General features: G+C 38.8%; 1 protein-coding gene across 5 annotated transcripts in view; it reads right to left on the bottom strand.

Annotated features, from left to right (window-relative positions):
• ZNF521 (zinc finger protein 521) overlaps window positions 1-25,394 on the bottom strand; it is a 269,245-nt gene that overhangs the window by 113,464 nt on the left and 130,387 nt on the right. For all 5 annotated transcript variants that reach the window (XM_073331350.1, XM_073331352.1, XM_073331354.1 and 2 more), the window contains one exon: window positions 12,462-12,546. In XM_073331350.1, coding sequence (XP_073187451.1) covers window positions 12,462-12,546 — 85 coding nt within the window. The remainder of the gene's footprint in view (window positions 1-12,461; window positions 12,547-25,394) is intronic.

Below are 25,394 nucleotides of genomic sequence, written 5' to 3'. Positions count from 1 at the left end.
CTTGCAAGATTTTTATTTAAGACCAGTAGTACTCAAGTCACTGGGGGTTGAAAGTTCAAATTTAAAACTGAAATGTCACTCAAATGCAAAGAAGTATATTTGACTGTTCTGGTGATAACTGGTTTTGATTTGATCATGTTATGACAGTTTGAAAATCATACTTTGCACTAATGCAGTACTTTGGGTATGTTTTTTAGCCCATTTTACCAAAGTTCTAAGCAAAGGAAGGGCTGTGTTACCCATGAATGAGTGGCTAATTTAGCTATGTAGTAAACAGGCACATCTCCTAAGATGAGCTGTGAATTAATCAGGGCCCTGTAGGAGCCCAGGTTGGTGGTTTTTGTTTTGTTTTTTCAAAGTCATCTTCTAATGCCTTGAGCCTCATCCAGGTGTGCAGTTGGGGGCACTGACAGAGAAGATGCAGAAGTTTTCCCTCTTGCATAGGTGGTGCCTAGTCAAAGAGTTATATATAAAGGCATTACTATTATGTTTTTAAACCATGGAATTCTAATAAAATAATGCATAAAGGAAACATTCAGGTTACATAGGCACTCAAAACACCTATTATACATATGCTTCCTGATAGTTTTCAATCAGATAAAATATACTACTCTTTAAATCATACAGTCTGATATCTTGATTTTTTTCTACAAACTTGGAACTTGCATCCTGTAAGGCAAGTGCAGTGAATGAGGCAGGGTTCTGAAAGAGCCCTTGTCTCAGACACTGTGGATAACGTAAGGTGTGAAATCCCTTGGATAAGTACCACATATGTGGTGGTCATATTCAGTGATGAAAACAATTTATCACACGGCTCCAGTAATCTATCATACAACTTTGATCATGTCATCTTCACTCTGCCCACTGCTTCCTCTTCTACTGGACTTATCCTAACAACTTATCCTAAACTGCTCAGCATCTTCAAAGAGCTCCATATTTAAGAGGGAAAAAAAAAAACCCAATCTACCAAAAGAATGTTTCCTTCCTTCTTTCTCCCTATATGTTGAATTCACCTCCAAACTTACACTGGTCTGAGGCCATGGATTGGAAACATTGAGATTTACACTAGTAGCAGGTTTGAGATCTGACATTTCATGATCCACTAAAACTGGATCATGAAACATGGGGAAGGTATAACCCGTTCCTAGATGGGACAATCCTAAGGTATTGATTTTAAGTTTTTGACACTTTTATACAAAGAAAAGCTAATTTCGGTAAATTTTAGGTTTTTAATATTTATTAGTTATATTTTTTCCTCTAACTCACAGCCCTGTACAGTTGTACTCATAGTAACTAAAGCATCTTCTTTACAGGCTGAGGGACATGATAAATAGGCCCAAGTAAATTTTTTTTTAAACTCTCGAATGCATTTGGAAACCTTTACACTAGAATTACTCTCTCTCATTAATGAATATCATGAACATGCAAGCACACATACACACAACTGTACACATGCTCACAGAGACACACACGAGTGCATATTTTAAGCAGGTACCACTGTTTTAGATGACTATCAATTTTTCACTTCCCTCCCCACCACATAATATTAAGTTTATCACAAACATGAATGTGCACACACACATTCTGACCTTATGCATTGTGTACAATTGATGTAAAACAGAAAATATTTAGTTTAAATGTTGTTCCAATCTCCAATAAGCCATTAAAAATACTAGAAGTAGAGGGTGTACAGTAGCTGTACCTCTAGGATGAAAGGAGAGAAATACTTTTCTCAATAAGGATCACTGAGTGTGTCACTGGTTAATTCCTGCTCTATGCTCCTCATTAGCATTACTCTCAAGTTTCTGGTTATCATATCTGAAATATTAAGACATAATAAGTACAAAGGTGCAGATAATTGGATACTAACCAGAACATACTTGACTGGGCAGGAGGTAGGGCTTTGCTTAAACTAATCCTGAAATGTATTAATCACCAATTAATGAATGGGTTTCATATTCATTTTCTATTATAGAACACCTCCGAGTATCTAAGCTTCTAACAAAATGAATTGGATAACAGGCTAGGAATTAGAAACACTCCAATTTGAGGCTGGCCTGAATTAATTCCCTTTAGCTTGTTGTCAAGTTTACTGAAAGCAAGAGTTACAGTATGGGTGTCATTTTAAAAAAGGCTGAGAAAATAAATACATTTTAGGGTATCACCACTTTCACTTAAACTCTCTATTTGTATGTAACAAATGGTCATGCAGAGGCTAAATACTGCATTGGAGAACTGCCACTGCATCATTTAAGTGCTTAAGTGCCAACAGAGATCTCTGAAAAGATAGATGAAGAACTGAATAAATACTGGAAACATATTACGAATGAATCATCAATTAATGATTTTCATTACTGTACAAAGACAAGCATTCTGCCTTTTGTAAAAAAATACTGTAAGGCACTGTGGTGATCTGAGCAAAACAAAAACAAACAAAAAAGTAAGTTCATATAGATAATACAACACTGTAAAAAGAAAGTTGGGAGCATCTGAGCTCAGAAACCTTACCCCCACAGAGTCAAGCAACTTTGCTCACAGATGCTTTTACCTTAACCTCAAAGTTTTACAAAACATAGTATACTAGTCAGAAATATCTGTATATTTTTGCAGGGCTACCTGGCTGCAGATAGTTACTATATAAATGAACAAAAGTTCTTATTTACTAAATATATTTAACTCCAAAAAAGAAGGAAGAATCCAAACAAAACCTCTTTTAAAAACTGGCCACTTTTTTGTGTTCTTACTTTTCCAGGATTACATTTTTATGGATGCCTTAAATGTATGCATCACATCTTTTTATTATTTGAAATAGGTGTGCCTGCTACTGTACCAGAAAAATAAAAGAGAGCGAGAGATCCTTAGTGTTACTAATGACGAGAATTATATCAGACATGGTTGAAGTACTATTATTCCCCTTTTCTTTCTCTCTTCTCGCTGTCCTTGGTGTTATTTACTTTCATGTGAATTGCAAGTAAATCCATATTATCCATCTCTCTGTTTTTTTCCTTAATGTGTTGACTTTAATTTTAGTAAGTCTTAAATAAGCACTTACTGAAGATGAAGTAAGATATGCAAGCAAGTAGTCCTTTTATCAACAATTTTGCGATAGAAATACACAAACATTTCAATGGCTCTTCATTAGCAAACAAATCAACAAGTGATATTTTAATGCATGACTTTATTCCATCTCTGTGGGGACTGTAGTTGAGAGTGTGATGTACAGTACAGAGAAAGGAATCATCAGCCACAATGTCCCAGGGCTCTATCCATTGAGGACTTCTCAGCCTCTGCTTAAAGAGTGCATTTAATTGACTGATAGACAGTAGCTTCTTTGTTCACAAAAGACAGCGAAGTAATGGCAGCTTGAAAATCGTACCATCTACGGGATCTCCTGAGACTAGTAACAGGGGGATATGTGTCAGGAATAAATAAATAATCTAATTATTAAGCCACTTCCTGTCAAGTTAACTCCAATTTGTTGGCTTTTGAAGGCAACAAAACGAGGCATTTTTCCTCATTATGCTTCTCTTTTTATACCACTGGTAATCACAGGCGGATTAAAGGGTGCCTGATTGGTTTTTTTGTCAAGGAACTGAGAGGCAGCCAACAGTACAGAAAAACAGAGTTGGGGTTAGAAGAAATTTCATGCTTGTCTCCTTTCCAGCTCCCTAACAGCCCACATGGCTGCCCCATACAGTGCAGCCAGCTGTACAGCAAATGTGTACCCCTCCAAGTGCGGCCTACCAGGCCACAGGCTCCATCCTGAGAGCTGTGAGATACCTTGCAATCTTGGCAGGTAGCTACTGCTGTCATAGGCATAATTCTAAAGGTGACCTAGGAAACCCCATCAGCTCACCAAATGCAACAATATGAACAGCTGAAGTTCGACACCCACTCTCCATATTGGTTTCTTTTGTTTTGTTTATTGCACTAAATGGACTCGAAAGCAGGAAGAAACCTAAGGAAATAGCTCATCAAGGAATTGGGGGTTTCTTTGCTAAGAATGTGAACAATTTAGGAATAAATACTTTGGATTTTAATATTTAAACTGTATTCTACAGTGATCGTTAACACAATCAAAAATGTGCAAAAGCAACTGTTAGGACTGCAGTACAAAAGGACAAAAACAAAAAAGAACAAAAGGGAAAGGCAATACAAAGCCTTTAATTCATCCTGCAGTGGCTATGTATTACAACGCATACTGAATGGTACATAACAGCACACACCAATTGGACATCCTTGCACTACCTAGATATAAGAGAGCAAGGTTAGAATCAAGTGGCATTCTTATCTTTAAATGTTCCCCTTTCTTTAAAAGAAATTAAAATGGAAAGAAATTGTTGCAAAATATTGGCTTTTTGGTTGTTTTCCTCTTCTCCCCAAACTCCTTAATAAAAAAATAATTAGAGACTCTTTCCTAAATGTAATTTTTCAAAATCAAAGTTGTTTGAGTTACACAGGAGAAAAATAAAACATCTGAGTTGGGAACGTTTCCATATTAGTGTTTTACTTCATATTGTGTGACTTTAAAATGCCCCAACAGACTTTCCTGAAAAACTGTGTAAAAAAAAAGATTGCTCCTGGGTCAATCTGAAGCCTCTGAAATCTAGATAAAATCTTAAATCCGAGTAGCTCTGTGGCTGAAATCATATAACCCTGGGAATTGAAAACTGGAGTTTGAAACTGGAAGGGGTGACATGACTTTCTGTTCTAGCATGTTTACAGCTGCATTTGCCCTTTGTCAATACATCTTGAATTTTTTGTTAAATTGCTCAGCTAATTAAAGCCTCTTCATATTTACAGTCTGCTTCACTGATACCATGAATTCTGTTTTCAGTTACTGTCTGCAAATTCCCTCTCTGCACAATTTCATACTAAGCAATAACACTTCATTTTACATAAGTTTTATCTGATGTCCCCATACAGAGCTGCCAGCTGTACAGCAAATGTGCAGTTCTCAAACTGAGGCCTACTAGGCCACAGGCTCCATCCTGAGATCTGTAAGGCACCTTGCTGTCATTGGCAAGCTTTTCCTGCTATCACTGTTACCATCTCTCCACACTACACACAACTTAAAATCATCTGATTATTAGAATTTGTGGTCCACACTCCATTTTATCCTTTATTTAATCTATCCCCAGATCACACATTTGTTTAAATGTTTTGGCTGGTTTACAAATCATGCAGCCATCTGCACAGTAGGTGTGACACCATTTTTTAGACAAAAGTTACATTACAAAACAACAAAGATAAAGTCATTTGAAATGCTTTGGTGTTTGTTATTCTGCCTGGTTTGCTTGGACCAACTCTAAGAAATAAATAGAATTATCTGTGTAAATCGATGAACATCTATGAAAAACAACACCCAGCAGAACGCAGAGCTTGCTCCATTACCTACGTTAATATCATGACAGCTGAGGAGAGATGACCTGGCCCACTTCTCATCTCTCCTGTACAGATGGCTATTAAAGAGAAAGTATCCCTTTTGTATGGTCCATGTAGAAACCCTTTATGGGCTTTTCAAATAAGCCAGCATTGCCCACATGAGGGTAGCTTTCTGTTAGTATTAAATAGCACAGATTTCATTTTTTTTTAAACCCAGCTCCTCGTGAAATAGCCAACATTTCATCAGATTTAATACCAAAAGATGATTTTCTGGATGTTACATGTTTTTTTGCATTTTGAAAACCATATAATAAATTTTACTCTAAGTTTTTGAAAACTTCTTGCTAACACTGAGTGTAAACATGAGATTCCCAAGTACCCAAACTATTTTTTGATGCTAAGAGGGTAGTATCGTTTCCCCCCCTGCAATGTGTTAATTTCCATTCCTTGTTTCTGACGAGCCAGTGAAAGCTGATAGACAAAAGGAAGTCTGTGCCTCTTCATGTTCTAGTAGGCAGATCCATATATTTAGATTTTTTTTCCCAAAGACATGTAAAAACCCCTCATACAAGAGAATGTCATTTTTACTGTATAGTATTTAAACTGAAATTCTGAAGTAATACTTGCAGTCACCAAAGTGCAATGAATATTAGTCACATACTGCTGCTTACCGTATATGTGAAAGAAAAAATGTTTTTCATGACCTTAGGCATTAGACAAACTACAGAATGTGTAAATGTCACTTACTATTACAATTAGCCTAAAATGTTATTGGTGTCTACAAAGCTGATTTATGCATTTCCTTTGTCTTGTCATCAGCAATGTATTCCACATATAATATAATGCATGGAGCATGTGTCTGCATATGAGACAAATAAAATTATTTTTAGATATAAATATACAATATATATACATATAAAATACATATATATGTATGTGCATGTGTGTGTGTGTGTGTATATATATGTATATATATATATATATATTTTTTTAAAATCAATGATATATTCAAATAGCATGGATTTTCAATAAAAGATCTCTCCAGATCTCTCAGTGTTTATACATTGCTTGTCAATTCAAGGGACAGTTTTCAATTTTCATCTCAGATGAATTAATGCATTATATCCAAAAAAGCGCTTTAGGACTATTACTGTCTCAGCAGAGACTCTTAATCATTCTATGGGCCTGGTCTAATGCTCACTGAAGTCAATGGGAGTCTTTTCATTGACTTTGATATTGGTTTCAACTCTAGTTTTGTCATTATTTTCACGCTACGTGTTTTTTTGCTGATCCTTGCCCACAATACACCCTTCTCTCAAACACCTTTCTGTTAAAAGCCACACACTTCAACCCACATACAAATTATACTAGATATGAAATTTAAGGCAAACAAGTCTATTTACTTATAAAATGACATACATATATCTATTAAAAACTGGAAATGTAAAAAACCACTGCATCCTAGTGATGCCACAGCCTGGCTCCTACCACAACTTTTCATGCAGACAGTGCTTATCACTACAGAGCCCTGGCTTGCTTTCTACAGTCAATGTAAGTTGCAGTGAACTACAAAGATTGTGGCTGTTTCCCCCCTTTTATCATTCTCTTTGTCAGCCTGATCAGCCTTCAATGGTAAATGTGCTGCTCTGTTGTGCACAGCCAGCGGCTCGCAATTTGCTCACTATGTTCCATGAGACAGTTGTTTGTGGCTGTTTGGAACACATTTACCTCTTTGGGGATTTATGCGCTAGTTGCAATGCCAACTTCCATAGTGATAGAGATTTCTTTCGAACTAAAATAGATAATTAGAGGCTGGTAATTATTGGTCAAGAATTATCAGAGTGAAAAAAATTAAGCTCTTCATAAATAGTTCTTGGCAAAGTCATCACTTTACATTATCTCATGCCTAACAGCACTTTATTCAGAGCGCTTACAAATTTATACTACTGCTGTTGAGCCTCATAATTTTATATGGGGTAATTCCTTTACTGAGTTAAACACATCCGATTCTGATTCTTGGTTCTGATCCACTTTGTGTGTGTCTGTGAAAAAATTATAGACATTATGGCTACACTTCAGTCTACATGCTAGTACGTCAAGTTATACAAATGTAAAAAAATAAGTAGAAGGAAAAATGTTTACCATATTTATTTAAAAGAACAGGTGGAGGAGTGCAATAAACAAAACAAAAACACTATCAGAGCCGACAGTAAACTATGTGAGCTAAACAAAGAGATACCAGGAAACTTCTCTCATCTCTAGACATCAAGAGACAGTTTATTCTCGAGAAAAACTGCTAAAAAGCTTTGTATCTTATTCAGAGGAAAAAATAAAAGAAGAGAGGAATTACAGATATGTTTTCTTACACCTCACTGAGACAATATTAAAATATGTCTGGGTTTGGATTTTTCCCCCCCTAATAGTCACAAAGCTGTAAAACAGTTTTACTGACAAATATGTTTGCACTTAGCAGTTACCTCTAGAAACAAAAGTACCTTTGTCCATCTGGATCCAAATGTGCATGTAAATATATGGTCTATTTAAAAAAAAAAAAAAGCTTTGTAAAACTTTTTGTCCACAAGATTCCTCTATAGCATTAACGCTAAACAGCATGTAGTTTAAGAAAACTTGGATGTTACTTGACATGGTCTAGAGGAATGAACAAGAATTGGGGGTCAGGAATCCCTGAGCTCTCTGCTACTGACTATCTATATGTAGCCTTAGGTCAGTAGTTTTCAGCCTTTTTTCATTTGCAAACCCCAAAAAATTTCGAATGGAGGTGAAGACCCCTTTGGAAATCTTAGACATAGTCTGCAGACTCCCAGGGGTCACGGACCACAGGTTGAAAAACACTGCCTTAAGTAAAGTATTTCACTTCTCTGTCTATAAAATGGGCATGATAAATACTTATCTGCATACCTTACCACGGGTATGCTGTAAGGATTAATTAAGCTTGTACAACATTTTGAAAATATAAAATATAAAGTGCTATATAGCTGATAAATATAATTACTAACAAAAGCCATCTCTCTGAAATCCTTTCAGTATGAGACTTGCACATAAACAAATTGTTGTCAAAGATACTTAAGGTTACACCTCACTGGGTCATCTGCAGATTTTATTTTCCATTAGGTGGCATAATCCATCTTGTTAGATTGATTGAAATGTATAATAAAATCTGTAAAAACACTATACACCCTCTTAACAGAGAACAGTAAGAGGCTTTTCAATAGCCTCTAATCCCTCTTCCCCTGCTAAATGACTATTTGATATTATATTTGATTAGACAAAAAACACAGACAGACACTACCTAAAAATATCTACACTCAGTGGAGATATTTTAGCCAACAAAGTAATGCCACTTGCCTTATTTAAAAGACTAAGTTTCATACTCAGATTTTTTAAACCTGTATTTGTCTTAGTGACCTTCCATAATGAATCCACTCTCTCTGGATGTGAACATGAGTCCAATTTAAGGCCAATGGCCTTGGCCAATGGACAGAATAATTATAGGGATCCTATCAATCTGTTTAGGCCATAAAATTGCTGAGGACAAACATTTTTTTCTTTAATCAGTTAAACATGTATCTACATCAGTGGCTCTCAATCATTTTCTGAGAGACTCTCCTCACAATGGTATGATGGATGAACTCCCGCACTCCGTGTCCCAACATTCTGTGTCCCAGCAGTTACTGCCATCTTCCTTTCTGTCTTAATGTCTTTACTATTCTTTTCTGCCTCTGTTATTTTTTTAAATATTCTTATGTTTTTCTGTCTTTTCTTCCTTTCTAATTGCTACTGATTTCTGCTCTCTCATTTAGTAGTTCCTTCTCTGTTCCCTACTGCTCGGGATGGGGCCTTCACTGGTGGTTCCAGGGACATGATCATGTGTGCCCTTGCAGCTTAGCTGAAGGCCATGGAAGCACAGGAGAAAAATAATTATCATCCGCTCCTACAGCCATCTTCATTAGAGACTGCTGTGGGAGAAGGGACGGAAGGTTGATGGGCCTTCACCGCCTACTGGTCTCAGGAGCACAATGCATAGATGGTGGGGAAGGACAGACATTGGGTCGTGCAACTTTCCCTACCACCACTCCCGTTCTTTTCCTTTGCCCTATCATTCCTCTGAAGTCATCTGGGAGCCTTCAGATTAGGAAAGGCTAATCCACATCTATCAATATAATACAAATATTGACTGGCTAGGAAGACAATGATGGTAAAATATTAGTCCAAATGGAAAATATATCTCCTGAGAAGGGGATATAATGTCTGAAGCTGAAGGTATGTGTTGCTCCCACAGTCCATCTGAGTATTATTAAACCCCTTGATTTTTATCTCCTCCCCCCTGCCTTCCTGGACCATTCGCTCTCTCTCTCTCTCTCTCTAAGGGGCCTCACTCCAACTGCAAGGGCAAATACACTGTATCCTGTTCTGACAATCCTTGTTACAGGCAAACTAGGGCAGCAAGAAATGCTTTATCAGCCCGAGTGGGCTCTTCTACTGCTCACAGCTTCTGAATTTAGAAATGTGGGTATTGAGGTGCTTAGAACACTAGGGTTTTATGGCAGGCGAGTGGGCAGGAAGAAGCCTCCAGATGCTGATAGTTACTTACGTGTTTTATCTGTTTATTTTCACATATACATACTCAGAGACACACACACATCCATGTTTTATATATTATTATATCCATCTCCCACTCACAGTAAGGTCAATCTAAAAACTTAAACAGATTGATGGCACGCTTTTAACCTTTCTTTGTAGACAGGATATGGTCTTGGGGAAAGGCCTGTCATGCTAGTGAACAAGGAAATAAATTAAAGAGGGGAGCAGGAGGAAGGGAGAAGTAAAATTAGAAAGACAGCTAAGGAAAAATCTAATAAACAGTGAGAGGACTAACAGAATTGGAAAACAGAAACTTTTGTTTTCCTCTGCTTCGGTAGTGAGGTCATGTTCACAACTCTCAGCAATACTCTGTTGATTTTCCCCTCCACCTTCCCCAAATCTGTATTTATTAATTAGGGTTGCACCATTAAGAGCTAAACTCTTAAATCTGGCGGTACACATAAGAAACTTCCAGTGAACACAGATTTTCAAAAGCATGACCTGCAAATCTCCCAGCATGAGTTGTGAGCGCCTTTCCCCGCCCCTCCCACGCTGGGAAGATTTTATATTAAGCAAATGTAAATCTGTCACTATGGTTATGTCATGAAGCAATAGCATGCATGGTTGATACAACACCTACTAAGGAAAAGGACCTCCCTCCCATTCAACCTCATCCAACATTTCAGAATAAAATACAAATCTCATTAACTCAGTTTTAAGAAAACCTCAATTACCATCATATGTGATCAACACTAGTCTGGATCCATCTTGCTGTACCCACTAAACAAAATTACCCCCCCCCCACCTTCCTCCGAAATATTTAAGGAGCAGAGGGATGCCCTTACCAACGAATCAGAGGCAGATGGGACGTCGGTGGCAAACAACCACACTGTTTGAGACTGTCTGACATGCCAGCATTATCCTTACCCACACAGTTTTTGACAATTTCTCATTGTCAAAATCTCAAGATCCACTAATTGCTGCAAAAGATCATTAAGAATATGCCATACACTGGGATCCAAAGAAAACAATGGAAAGGTGTGTTCTGTTGTGCATAATGTTCTATTTTTAAATTCTAAGTTACTGATCCAGATTTAACATTATGAAGGAGTTCATTATCTTTCCCCAAAGATTAAGAATGTCAAAAGTGAGACTTAATCCAACAAGCAAACCACTGAACTGCCTTTCAAGCCCAACTCATAATTGGTGTTTATTCATTTTTCTGCAAAGAACTTGAATGTTCATATTTAAAATGTAGTAGAACTTATTAATAGGCTATTTCTCACACTACTTCATTAATTTTGTCAGGTCACTTATAGTCCAACCAAACTACTGAAATTCACAGAAGAAATTCACAAGCTTGCTTGTAATAAAATATTTTGTTATATCAGCCCAGACATATCTGAGTTATTGAATTAAAAAGAAAAACTTCTTACCAACTGGACATGTGATTACTGGCTGCTCTGCTGTACTGTACCTATTGCAATTTGCACTTTTTTACGTTACAAGAAAAACAATATGAAGTAAGTGTAAAATCAATGATTCCCTGCTTGCTATGTGAAATTTCTGAAAAGAGGCTAATAACAAAATAAGACAACTATGGCAATGTTATTTTATTAGCGGGCAAAAGACGTGCTTGATAAATTTAATTGATTGGTAGAATTCTTAGAGCTATTACTGAGTGGTTACCAAATTGAAAACCTTGTGGGCAACCCCATGGGAATAAGCAAGTAATGGGAAAATATGAATATTGAAGAAAATGCTCTTTTTGTTTTATTCCACCTCACAACTCTAACATAGGTTTGTAAATATCAAGCCATGCTTGGATCAGGAATCCAAATAGAAAATATTTTTTAAACGTCTGTATCTAAAAATGCAGACCCTATTATTGAGTACTACAATTCCTTATTTTTAAAAATAAAATATGGTGTTTAATTTTGTACAAAGAGAAACACTCCAAATTGTTTCCAGACTGTTTATACAGAACATATAATACTATTTTTATGGCCATTTGAATTATTTATGTTTCCTAAAGACAGAAACTTGCTAGTTTTGATTTTGGTACCAAGGTGCTTGAGCAGCACACTGTAGTGTCATTATCATAATAACTTCTGAAATTAAAACCTGTCTAAAACTCTACGGAAAGCTAACATCCAGTTCATTAACCATTCCTGTTAGTTTGTTTTCAATAATGCAAAAATGATTAGAAGTTTAATTTGTTAATCACCTGTGTTTTGACTGGAAGTAGATATATAATTCTCTGCAGAAGTCTAAACTAGCCCTTGCAGAAAATAAAACATGCTAATGCTTTATCAGGTCTAATAATATGAATAAAAAAATCAATCATGCCTAGGTAAACCATTGACGGTTGCACAATTAATTTCTCCTTAACTCTGTTTAATTTTGCAGGCAATGATGAACACGAGAAGGAGAAAGGGCTATCTATCCTCCACAAGATTTAGTGCTTCACTTACCAATCATGTGGTTTGCAACATGAACTTGGATATCCCATTCATTGTAGAAAACCATCTGACACTTGATGCACTGGTAGGTCTTCTTCTAAAGAGATAAGGGTAGAGAAAATGTGTTTAAATATGCAGCCTGAACCATTTCATTATAACTCCAAATGGCTAGTTCAAAGTGATAATTTAAAGCGCTCCAGAGGTGTTTTCATTAAGAATTAATTATTAATATTAAATAACACTTTGCCATCTGTAGCACCTTTTACTTGAATCTCTCGTAGCTCTTTACAAATGGCAGTTTTTAAGCTTTACAACTCCACTGCACGGCAAGTACTGTGATAATGCCCGTGTTTACAGATTTGTAAGGTAAGGTGCAAAGAGGTCAAATGGGAGTCCCTCCTTTTATGTTAATGGGCTTTTGGATCAGGCCCATAATGCAGTAATGGTGGTCCAGGAATAAAATCCATGTATCCTAGTCCCATTCCTCCTCAAACCCAAGAATGCTTCCGTCAACCTACTTACCGCCTCTCAGGAAAGTGAATTAACCAAAGGGTATGTCTACACTATGGCTGGGAGCCTCACAGCCCAGGTGGACAGACTGGCGTTAGTGGGGCTTGAGACAGTGCTCAAAAAAATAGCAATGTGGATGTTGCAGCTTGGGCTGGATCTCTGGCTCTCAAGTCCCCGCTAGCATGAGTCTGTCTACACAGGCTGGGAGGCTCACTTCCAGCAGCAGTGTAGATATATCCTCACGTTTCTGTTTGTGCCTTTCCAACCAAAAGCCCTCCGGAAGCAATGGAAAGGGGATGAACAAATGCCTTCATTTCCCAATTAAATGAAACGCTACTTGAATGACCAAAGTCAGTCCTGAACCAGTCTGATATATTGTTCTCACAGGGATACCTTTACAAATCTTTTGTTTTTCAAAAATAAGCTGAGGCCATCGGTGACTATTTTAAGTTTCTTAATGACAGTAACAAAATGTGCCATGGTGGTTTTCAATGGAAACAACTACAGATCTCTTGGCTGTTTTTCACTTGAACCAACTTGAAAAATTTCATGCAATTTAACCAAGGTAAGGCCTTGCATGGAGAAATGAAATCACCATACACTTGAAGAACAAGTCTGGTTTTCATTCAATTTTACAAATAAAATCTGAAAGGTCTGCTGTTTAAGATGTTCCAATTATTTTTCCTATTTTATGACTGTATGTAGTGACAAGGAAATCGTCTGCCGAAATGCATTCTAAACAGATGCCATCCAAAATCTTACTATTATATGTAGGTAAGCATGAAAACACTCTACTACATCTAAATCTAGCAGAGACCTTTAAATAATGACAATCAGGATCAAAGATTTATTGTGTTGAGCTCTTCACAAGAGGCTTTTGATGCTGACATATAGAACAACATATATTGCGTAAACAACAATCACTCTTTTTTTAAAAAAACATTGTTTCCCTTTAGAACTAGTTAGAAAATATTTCTTACTCCCAGTTGGCCAACATTGTATATTGTTTATTAGCATACTCCTAGCATTATTCCTGATATGTGACTTTGTTGAAAAACCAAGACACATAAACTTAATGGCTGGTCTTTTCTCTTGTTAGCACAGTAAAACATAGTGTGTGTCAAGAATCGTCTACAAAAATTATGACTGATGAATATGATGACAGAACACACTTTCTTTCTTCTTTGAAGTCTAATGATAAAGAATAAAATCACTTGACAACAACAAAAAAATACCAGCACTTACTAGCCTCTTCAAAATGATTTGACATATTTGCAGATCCACATAGATGTTTTCTTTTATCACAAAGAAAAGAATGCTTTTGTCATTGTTGCTAGATCAAACATTGGTTCTTTTTTAGTCTCAAAGCAGCTTCTAAAATGTTACCATCAACTTTTATTAACACAGCATACACTTATCTAGAAGTGTCTAAACTTGTGTATCAATGAGTTTAGATTTTAAGAGATCAAAACCAGTCATTTTCACAATGTGCTGAACAAACATCACGAACTTATTTCCATACCTTTTATATTTCTAAACAATCATTTTTCACTGCAATCCTGTTCCCATTGTGGTCAATACGGCAAAACTGTCATGGACCTAAATGGATGTAGGAACAGGTTGTAACCGAAAAACGCATATGAGTCTCTTGGGTCCCTTCTAGACATTTGCAAGGTGGCATGGCAAAGTCTGGACAGACAGACAGAGAAAAATTTTCATTCCTCTCTCCAAACAAAGGAAAAAGCCAACAGACATTTACTGATATTTAGTAATTTCTTATTAGATCTGGTTGGAAAAAATTAGCTGAAATTAGATTTTGGTTATACAAAGAAAAAAAAATGTTCAGAGCATTTCCCCCTCCATTTTCTGACTCTCTCTATTTAGAATGAAGTAGATATAATAAGGAAAAGCAGAAAGAAATCACCATCATTTTGACCCTACAATGGCTTTTATGTATTATTGAGTAAATATTAATTTATTTATTAAAACAGACTTCTTCTAACATTTTTTTTAACTTTTGACATTTGAGGGGTAAGAGGGAGCTTTTCTTATTTGTTTGCCAACACTGACATGGTGTAGCTATCAAGAATACAACTTTTTCATTTCATCTCTTTTTATGACTGATTTTTAATGCAAGTTAATTCCTGCCTTTTCTGTTGCTTTTTTCACATTCTAGATTTTAAATAAATTTTTGTTAAGGTGTTCATTGGCCTTTCAAATATGAGCCATTTACGACGACAATTTTGTTTCTATTAATAAATATTCATTTCTCAGTTCTAACCTGAATTCGTTATTTAAAAATAAAACTTTTTTTTTTAAATCTGTGAACTTTCAGGGTAGGATTTTTAAAAGAGCTATGGTAAAACTCCCATTGACTTTTAGGAAGATGAAGGGTTAGGTCAATATTGAGTGGTTTTGAACATCCCATCCTAAAAAGTCAACTAGTTGGTGATAGAGTTGTTCAGTTTTACATGTAAGCCTCATGAAAAGCATACTAAACCACAATGCTCCAACACAAATTTAATTCAGACAAAGCTATGGAACACTAGAGTTGTGAGTTAAAATCTTGTTACCAAAATAAAGGAGAGATGTAAGGAATTCTTTTTAGGCTTCAGAAATGCAACGAGTCAATGACAAATAGCGGGCTGTACTAAAGTAGTGCTGGGCACAGGTAAAGGGTGGGGAGCAAAAGTTGCTTTGTACCACATTTCCACACCCCGACCTTGATGGGGCCAGTTCAGTATCTGGACCAACTACAGCAACCTTAAGGTTGCTCTAAACTGTGCCAGGTTGCAATTCATTCCACAACTGGGGACAACGATACATGTTGCATCAGGGTAGGATGCAGGATAAGAACATAAGAACGGCCATACTGAGTCAGACCAAAGGTCCACCTAGCCCAGTATCCTGTCTTTCGACAGTGGCCACTGCCAGATGCCCCAGAGGGAATGAACAGAACAGGTAATCACCAAGTGATTAATCCCCTGTTGCCCATTCCCAACTTCTGGCAAACAGGCTAGGGACACCATCCCTGTCCATTCTGGCTAATAGCCATTGATGGATCTATCCTCCATGAACTTATCTAGTTGTTTTTTGAACCCTGTTATAAACAAGGGTTTAGATAGTTTAGGTTCAGTTCATGAACCTCCTCATTCTAATTTTTACCATGGTTCTGGCTTCACCTTCCTACTGAACCGGCACAACTGGCTCTCAAAAGCTCTTTACAGCCCTTCAATAAAATACCCTCCTGTCAAAGACCCCAGTCCAGGGCTTAGCAGATTTGGCAGCATCTCCACATGCTGAATTTGAGTCTGATGCACAAGTAATTTTAGGTACATGGAAAATGCTTGCTCATGTCAATTCCACGTTAGGTGGCTCCCAAGTGGTACCTGAGGAGGTGGGATTGGAGTTCATGAACATGTGAATTGCAACACGGCTCTGCCAAACTTGGCATCATGCTGGTCTGTTAGGTGATGGCATAGTGGGAGGAGACCTGGGCCAGAAACGCTGCTGATGAAGCCTGAGCTCTTGTTGAATGTGCTGTCAAGATGGCAGGAGGTAGAGAACCCGCTTGCTTATAGCACATATGAATGCAGGCAGTGATCCAGGATGAAATTCTCTGTGCTGAAACCTTTCATCCTGTCTGCTACTGCCACAAAGAGTGGCATGGATTTAGGGAGCTGTTTGTTTCTCTCAATTTAGAAGACCAGTGTGCATCTAAAATCCAGCACATGAAGATGCCGCTCCTCGTATTCTTGAGCGGTTTGGGGAAGAAAAATGGCAGGAAAATAGCCTGATTACTATGAAATTATGAGACCAGCGTTGGGAGGAACGTTGGGTGGGGGAACAATTGAACTTGTTCTTAAAAAGAACACCATATACAGCAGTTCTCGTGTGTGGGCCCTGATTTCTGAGACCTTTCTAGCTGAGGTAATCTCTACCAGGAAGCTGACCTTCCAGGAGAGATACCACAGAGGGCGTGATGCCAACAGCTCAAAAGGAGGGCCCATGAGTCTCGACAGGACCACGGAGGGATAGGTTCACAAATTTAATGGTAAAGCCTCTCTAGATCCTTGAGGAAGAGAATGGACATTTCATGTGAGAAGACTGACTCACCACACGGTGGAAGGCTGATTTTGCTGCTAAATGCACTTTGATGAAATGGCTAGGCCCTGTTGTTTCAGATGGAGTAGGTTTTCCAGCATGGACTGGAGAGGTGACCGAGTTGGTGAGAGGCCTTGTTGAGAAGACCACACTGAGAAACGCTTCCATGTGGCTAGATAAGTCCTCTAGTAGATGGGTTTGAACAGGCCAGCTCCACCAGATTCAACCATGCAGCTTCCACATGGGCAAGTGGACAGCCTTGAGGTTCAGGTGGAGCAAACGGCCGTGATCTAGTGAGATCAGGTCTGGGAGGGGCATGAGCAGCAGTGTGGGTGCTACTGATAGATCCAATAGCGTGCTGAACTGGTGTTAGCGTGGCCATGCAGGGGCTATAAGAATAACCTTTGTTTTGTCTCACTTGACTTTCAGAAGGACCTTGTATACCAGAAGAATGGGGGGAAATGCATAGAACAGGAGCTTTGTCCATGGGAGTAGGAAGGCATCTGAAAGGGAGCCCAGGTTATGACCATGCAGCAAGCAAAACTGCTGACATTTCCTGTTCTGCTTGGTTGTGAACAGGCCTACCTGCGGAAACCCCCACCTCTGGAAGATGAATTTTGTTACTTGTGGTAAGAAGAGAAAGACCTGCTGAGGTGATCTGCCAGAGTGTTCCGGGCTCCTGGAATGTGGGAAGCTTTGAGGTGGATTGAATGTTTCATGCAGAAGTCCCACAGGCGAATGGCCTCTTTATTCAGGGTAGATGAGCACATTCCTTCGTCTGAGGAGGATGAGGATAAGACCTAAACTGGCAGGGGGCCTTCCTCCTCTACTTCTACATCAATCACATCATGCAGGCCTAAGTCCTGAGTGTTGGTACCGGGCGCCGTACCGAGTCCTGGTCAGGGGGCAGACGGTGTGGCGGAGGTGTCCTTCTCTTGGACACCTTGCCGTTTGTACTCGGTGAAGGTGGTCCTCGTACAGCGGGAAAACCCCACAGATTCCAAAATGGCCATTCAACCTACATGTGCCACTGTCCTCTGGGACAGGTGCCTGAGGGGCACCTGCACCAGGATCTGGTGGGATGCAGGATGGATACTGGTAACAGCCCCTTGTTTGGGTGCAGGACTCTGCCTCTGTATCCAAGCATGAGTCAGCTTGGGGAGACCCTGGAGGGTGGTATCCCTCACTTCCATCAGCTTGTGCCGAGGGTCAGGGAAACGGTGCCAGATTGAGGAAGTCTTCGCCGACATCATGAGGGTCAGTTTCCCTCTGGTCAGTACCAGAAATACTCCATATTTCTATGTGTCCACGAATTTTACTTTCATTTTTAAAAAAACAGCTAACAAATACTTTGCTTGAAGATTTACAGTGTTATTCACATCCTTCTGTGCAGTGTTCTAAGTTGTATGACTATCTGGGGTACATAGCTCTTTTTTTTTTCTTCTGTTGCCTTGCCTCATTCCTCTACATTAAAATGAACTGCATGTGCTTACTTATTTGCCAATGCTCCACCTCCTTGTCAAGTCATTCAGAATTTTAACACCTGCCTTTTTTGTACTGACATTCCCTCAGTTTTGTATTATCAGTACATTTCATCACCTTACTACTTGTTCTTTCTTCCATGCTATCGATATGCTGCATAAATTCAACAAAATCAGCCCAAATAATGATCCTTAAGGCATTCCATTATTCACATTCCTCCAACCTAAACTGCTTTAATTCACAAGTCTCCTATGTTTTCTGTATCCAAGTTAGGTTTTTTTAAAATCAAATAAAGTAGCTCTCCCTATGCCATACTTACTCACCCCACAGATTAGTCTTTTGTGCTGTACAGTTTGAAAAGCTTTTCTAAAATCCAGGTAAATTATGTTCAGGGCTTCCTCTGTCAGTGCTTGTGGTTACTTCATCAAAATAGTCCATCAAAATGTTTAGATATGATCCCTCTTTTGTGAATCTGTGCCTTCTATCCTTCATTAAATCCAAAGTTTCTAGGTGTTCCTCTATTATGTATTTGATTAGGCTTTCTAGCATCTTCCCTCGCTGTTTAAATCAAGCTTACAAACCTGTAATTTCCTGCATAATCCTTACATCCCCTGTTAAATGTCTGTTAATGGTAGTGTTTCTCGAGTCCATTGATACCTCTTCTGTTTCCAAAAAGAGACTACAAATATATCTGTTTAATGTTTCCTTTTATCTTTGGCCACTTCCATTCACAGTGTCTTCTTTCTTTGGGGAAGGTGTGTCTATTTATGACATCTGTTCCCTATCTTCACATTGGGAGCACTAAAAGATAGAATCCAGTTTACCAATATCTGTTTCTTTGATCTTCCATACCAGTTTTAGCCCCACTAGTATCTCCTTCCACTGAATATTTGTCCCCTATATACAGCATCCAAAAAGTACCTTACAACTTCTAATGCAACCTTGCTTTTATCCTCCATCATTTGTGTAGGAGTATGCAGCCTTCCTTAGTTTAACCTATATACTGTTTTAGTTCTCTCCTGCATGAAATATTCTTTACTTCATAAACCTATATGCTTCCCTCTTACCTACAACGACTTTTTCCATGTACTCGTTCATCCAACACTGGCCTGCAGTCTTTACTGTCAAGTGACTAGACCAACCTGCTCAGTCCTGTTCAATTGACTTTTAGTCCTCTTCCTCCAATAAAGGGTGAAGTTCTCCCATCGGCATAGCTAGAGTCTTCACTATGCACTACAGAGGCGCTGCTGCAACGCTGTAAGTGTAGACAAGCCTTCAGGCTCATGGGATTCAGGCTGGAAGGCTATAAAACTGCCATGTAGATGTTTGGGCTCGGGCTGGAGCCCAAGATCTGTGACCCAAACATCTGGCCCAAGCCCAAAAGTCTACACTGAAACGTTATAGCCAAGCAGCTCGAAACTTGCAGTTCAAGTCAGCTGACACAGATCAGCCATGGGTATTTTAGTGCAGTGCAGACATACCCACAGACAACAAATCATATGAGCTAAGTCTGCACACAACGTAATACCATTTGTAAGTACCAAATCCTGCAACGACATCATCTGACTTTTCATTGTATTGTTTTTATTGTTACCAGTGTGCTCGGAGCTGCACAAGACACAAAGAAACCTGGCCCCTGCTCTGAAAGGGCTTATTTATCCACTTACTTCATTCTTCATCACAGATCAGATTATTTTTGACAAGTGCCATAACTGAGGATTTATTTTCTGTCTTCCTGAATGCTTAAGCTCTCAGAGAACTAAGCATATGTTAGACAGCTTCACTGAATAGTTAGCCATTTATCTTGCTCATAGGGGCACTGTCAACATGCATTTTTTATACTGACTAATTTCCAAATATTCCAGTTGCTAATAAAGTACCCTTTAATTAACATATTCTGCTTGTTTTAAAAAACTGATTAATTATTTTATAAGAATTTTTTCAGTTTTCCTTTTGATGTTTATTGGGGTCTTAACTATACAGAGAAAAGAGTGAAAATTACTATAGATAAATAGCTATCAAATCCACAAAGTAAACAAGATGAAAAATAATATTTTCCTAACTTCTTTCTTTATAGCTACTTGTAGCTACATAACATATTCATCATCATCATGTTCCCGTTACGCCTCTGGCGTTTAGGGCAGTGACGAAGCTCCTCCACTCCTATCTGTTTCTGGCAAGTCTTTCAACGGTTCCCCAGCTGTGCCCCAGGTTTTTCAGCTGAGCTTCCACAGCTCTTCGCCATATTGTTTTTGGGCGGCCTCGTTTTCGTCTGCCTTCAGGCGTCCATCTTATTGCTACTCTGGTGATGGAATCAGTTTCCATCCGAAGCACATGACTGATCCATCTCCAGCACCTCCTGGCAATGATGGTGCTCAGATCCTCTTGGCTGCACTGTGTAAATAGATCTCGGTTTGAGATTGTTCTGGGCCAAAAGATATAGAGGATTTTTCTGAGGCAGGCTGTATGGAACGAAGACAGTTTAGACATGTCATACTTTCTCATTCCCCAGCATTCTGCACTATAAAGTAGTGTTGAAAGTACGCAGCTCTGATAAATTGTGAGTTTGGTTTTGGTGCTGTATTTTGATGACTTCCAGACTATATTTAAGCTCCTGAAGGTGTTCTTGGCTTTACTGATTTTGTTCCGGATGTCCTGCCTGGTTCCACCATCCTGGCTGATGGTACTGCCCAAGTATTGAATGTTTCTACATTGGTGAGAACATAATCCTCTATCCATATTGGGGATGGTAAGGCAATATTAAAGGTCATGATATCTGTCTTATTGCAGTTGATTTTCAGTTTAATTTGCTGGCTGAACGTATTGAGTCGAGTTGTTTTTTCTTGTATATGGTGTTGGGTATGCGATAGGAGAGCGACATCATCTGCGAAGTCCAGGTCTTCAAAGGATGAGAAGAGTGTCCATTTAATGCCACTTGGCATGACTTCTGTTGTACGCCGCATTATCCAGTTGATGGCAATGTTGAAGAGGATTGCAGGCATGACACACCCCTGATGTACTCCTGTTTTAACTTAAAAACTGAGCTCATTGTGATCAACATTGCATGTAAAGCTGAAATAGAAGCTTTTGATGATGTTGATTATACAGAAAGGAATTCCATATGCCCACAGAATGCGCCATAGGCTCGTCCTGTGAATGCTATCAAAAGCCTTCTCAAAGTCTATGAAATGTATGTGGCGTTGCCATTGCCATTCTAAACACTGTTCTGTTATGTTTCGTAGAGTGAAGATCTGGCCTGTGCATCCACACCTTTTCCAAAAACCAGCTTGCTCTTTTCGGAAAACACTATCAACTGCCTCTTATATACGCTGGACTATGATCTTACACAATACTTTGCTTGGCACAGATAAAAGTGCCAAATGGCAGAGATAAGAACCAGTTTGACCATATCATGATCAATGGCAAATGATGATGCTCACTGACAGATGTGAAAGTGAGAAGGGGTGCAGATGTTGGCAGAGACCACCAGCTTGTGACAGCTTCCATCAAGCTAAACTTGAGAAGTGTGGGTCCACCAAACAAGGGACATAGACATTATGATATTGGCAAGCTAAAGTCCCCTGAAATACAGAAAACTTTCATTCTGCAGCTAAAGAACAGGCTTCAAGCACTTGCAGACCTTGATGAAGAGAAGGAGATCAACAAGAAGTGGGACAAAGTAACAGCAATTTATAAACAGAGCAGTGAAGCCTGTCTAGGCTACAGAAAGAACAGAAGAAAGGAGTGAATTACACCCAGTACATGGAATGCCATAGAAACCAGATGAGCCCTGAAGAAAAAAGTTTTAGACACAAAATCCCAGAAAGCTAAAGGACAAATACCACGAGCAGTATACCAAGCCACACTGGGAGGTCAAACGCCTTGTGAGACCGGACAAATGGCATTATATTGATAATCTGGCAAAACAAGCAGAGGATGCAGCTGCTCATGGTGAACAAGGAACTGTCTAAAAAATGACACGGCTTATCAGTGGTAAACGGCAGACATCAACAAACACTCTCATCAGGAACAAACAAGGACACCTACTAACAACTGAAAAAGAACAAGAAATGTGCTGGACCAGGCATTTCAAAGAATTGCTGAACAGGCAGCCACCTAAAGAGGAAGCAAACATCCAGGAGGCAGAAGAAGATCTTGATATCAACACAGACACCCCAATTAAGGAAGAAATCATTCAAGCCATCAAATCCTTAAAAAATGGGAAAGCTCCTGGCAAGGATAACTTGAATGCAGAATTGTTCAAGGTAAATCCTAAATTAGCAGCATCTATCCTGGCCCCACTATTTACATCAGTCTGAGAAATGGAAAAAGTGCCAGATAAGTAGACCAATGGGGTTATAGTGAAGATACCAAACAAAGGAACTCTCAGTGATTTTAATAATTGGTGTGGTATCACACTTTTATCTGTGACAAGTAAAGTATATAACATATTGCATATAACATTTTCACACAAGTGTGACGGTGTCCCTTGAACAAGGCCTACCTTTGCTATTATGCCTAAAGAATCTTTGCTACCATTTCTGTGCTGTCTTTTGTCCTTTGCACTCTAGATCCTTGAACTCTTTGTATAATCATCTCTCTTAATGTCTCAGCTGCAAACCTGTTCTTCTCCTGTTGTCTACTGAAGCTAGATGGCTCGCAAGGTCATGTGACTTCATGCAGACAGTACCACATCTTGCAACATTTTAAAATCACAGCATCTTCCTTCAAGGTCCCTAATCCCTCAGATCTTCAGACCTTTGAACACTCAATATTAAAGTGTAGCTCTTGTCAGAAGAGTGACTCTAAAAATGACATCACGGGATTCTATATTTATTCTCTCTCAATTACTTCATTTCAGATTTGTATAGTTTACAAGTACAAATATGATTTCCCTAACTTCCAGCATGGCAAAATCAATCTGGGATCTGAAAAACAAATATGCTCTGTCTGCCTCACTATGCTGGGGTGGCTGGGGGTGGAGGGGCAGGGGAAAGAGTTGGGGTAAGCATCATATGGGACCCTGATTAATAAAACTAATAAATCCTGAGCCCTGTTTAACAACCAGAAGTCTGCCTACTATTAACATCTTCTTCCAGATCCCTGCCTTTCTGCCTTCTTACACTGGTCCTGATCTTGAAGGGTGTTGCCACTCAGGGAGTTTCCTGAGTCAGTGGGAGTTGCTGACAAGTCAATAATGCTTGGAATCGCTCAAGACTAGGCCAGCTGACGTCTGTAATAAAGATTTTGCAATCAGAATTCAGTTGATAAATTTGTTGATGATGCATGTGGCAATAAAGTACGATCTATATGGTAGATCTGAGATATGCAGGAAACCGATATATATAGCAAAAAGGTTCCATTTTTTCAGTCACTTTTTTGTTTGTGTTTGTTTCTTTTAAACTACAAGGCACTTTGAGGCAGCCATTCAATAAAGCCACTGCTCTCTCCACCCAAAATCAGCAGTTGTAGCCCAATAAAACAAACAGTTCACAAGTATTCACAGGAGAATAATCTTTTGCCATTACTTTCTATCACAAATTTTGTAACAGCCCTCAGGACTAAGACACAAAAGCAAAATTTAGGGCTCTTTCAAATGTTATACACCAGTATAACATTAAAATGTTATAAACGTTATACACCTGTGTCAAGGTTCCTTCCTCACTCTGAACTCTAGGGTACAGATGTGGGGACCTGCATGAAAGACCCCCTAAGCTTATTCTTACCAGCTTAGGTTAAAAACTTCCTCAAGGTACAAACTTTGCTTTGTCCTTGAACCCTATGCTGCCACCACCAAGCATGTTAAATAAAGAACAGGGAAAGAGCCCTCTTGGAGACGTCTTCCCCCAAAACTATCCCCCCAAGCCCTACACCCCCTTTCCTGGGAAAGGCTTGATAAAAATCCTCACCGATTTGTACAGATGAACACAGACCCAAACCCTTGGATCTTAAGAACAATGAAAAAACAATCAAGTTCTTAAAAGAAGACTTTTAATTAAAGAAAAGGTAAAAGAATTACCTCTGTAAAATCAGGATGGTAAATACCTTACAGGGTAGTCAGATTCAAAACACAGAGAACCCCTCAAGGCAAAACCTTAAGTTACAAAAACACACAAAAACAGGAATATACAGCTGAACTATTTTACCAGCCATTAAACAAAAGAAATCTAACGCATTTCTAGCTTGATTACTTGTAACTTTTTACAGGAGTTCTGAGCTGCATTCCTGATCTGTTCCCAGCAAAAGCATCACACAGACAGACAGACCCTTTGTCCCCGTCCCCCCACCTCAGCTTTGAAAGTATCTTTTCTCCCCATTGGTCATTTTGGTCAGGTGCCAGCAAGGTTATCTTAGCTTCTTAACCCTTTACAGGTGAAAGGGTTTTGCCTTTGGCCAGGAGGGATTTTAGAGCACTGTTGACAGAAAAGTGGTTATCCTTCCCTTTATATTTATGACAACCTGTATAACCTGGTGTATAACAGGGAGGCAGTGACCATGAGATGGTTGAGTTCAATACCCTGACACAAGGAAGAAAGGAGAGCAGCAGAATATGGACCCTGGACTTCAGAAAAGCAGACTGACTGCCTCGGGGATCTGATGGGCAGGATCCCCTGGGATAATAACACGAAGGGGAAAGGAGTCCAGGAGAGCTGGCTGTATTTTAAAGAATCCTTATTGAAGTTGCAGGAACAAACCATCCCGATGTGTAGAAAGAAGAGTAAATATGGCAGGCGACCAGCTTAACAGTGAAATCCTTGCTGATCTTAAACACAAAAAAGAAGCTTACAAGAAGTGGAAGATTGGACAAATGGCCAGGGAGGAGTATAAAATTATTGCTCAGGCATGCAG

This window comes from Lepidochelys kempii, chromosome 2 (assembly GCF_965140265.1).
Source record: "Lepidochelys kempii isolate rLepKem1 chromosome 2, rLepKem1.hap2, whole genome shotgun sequence".
NCBI classification, from domain to species: Eukaryota; Metazoa; Chordata; order Testudines; family Cheloniidae; genus Lepidochelys; species Lepidochelys kempii.
Note: the sequence above shows the minus strand (reverse complement) of the source record. Positions and strands in the feature narration are given on the sequence as shown.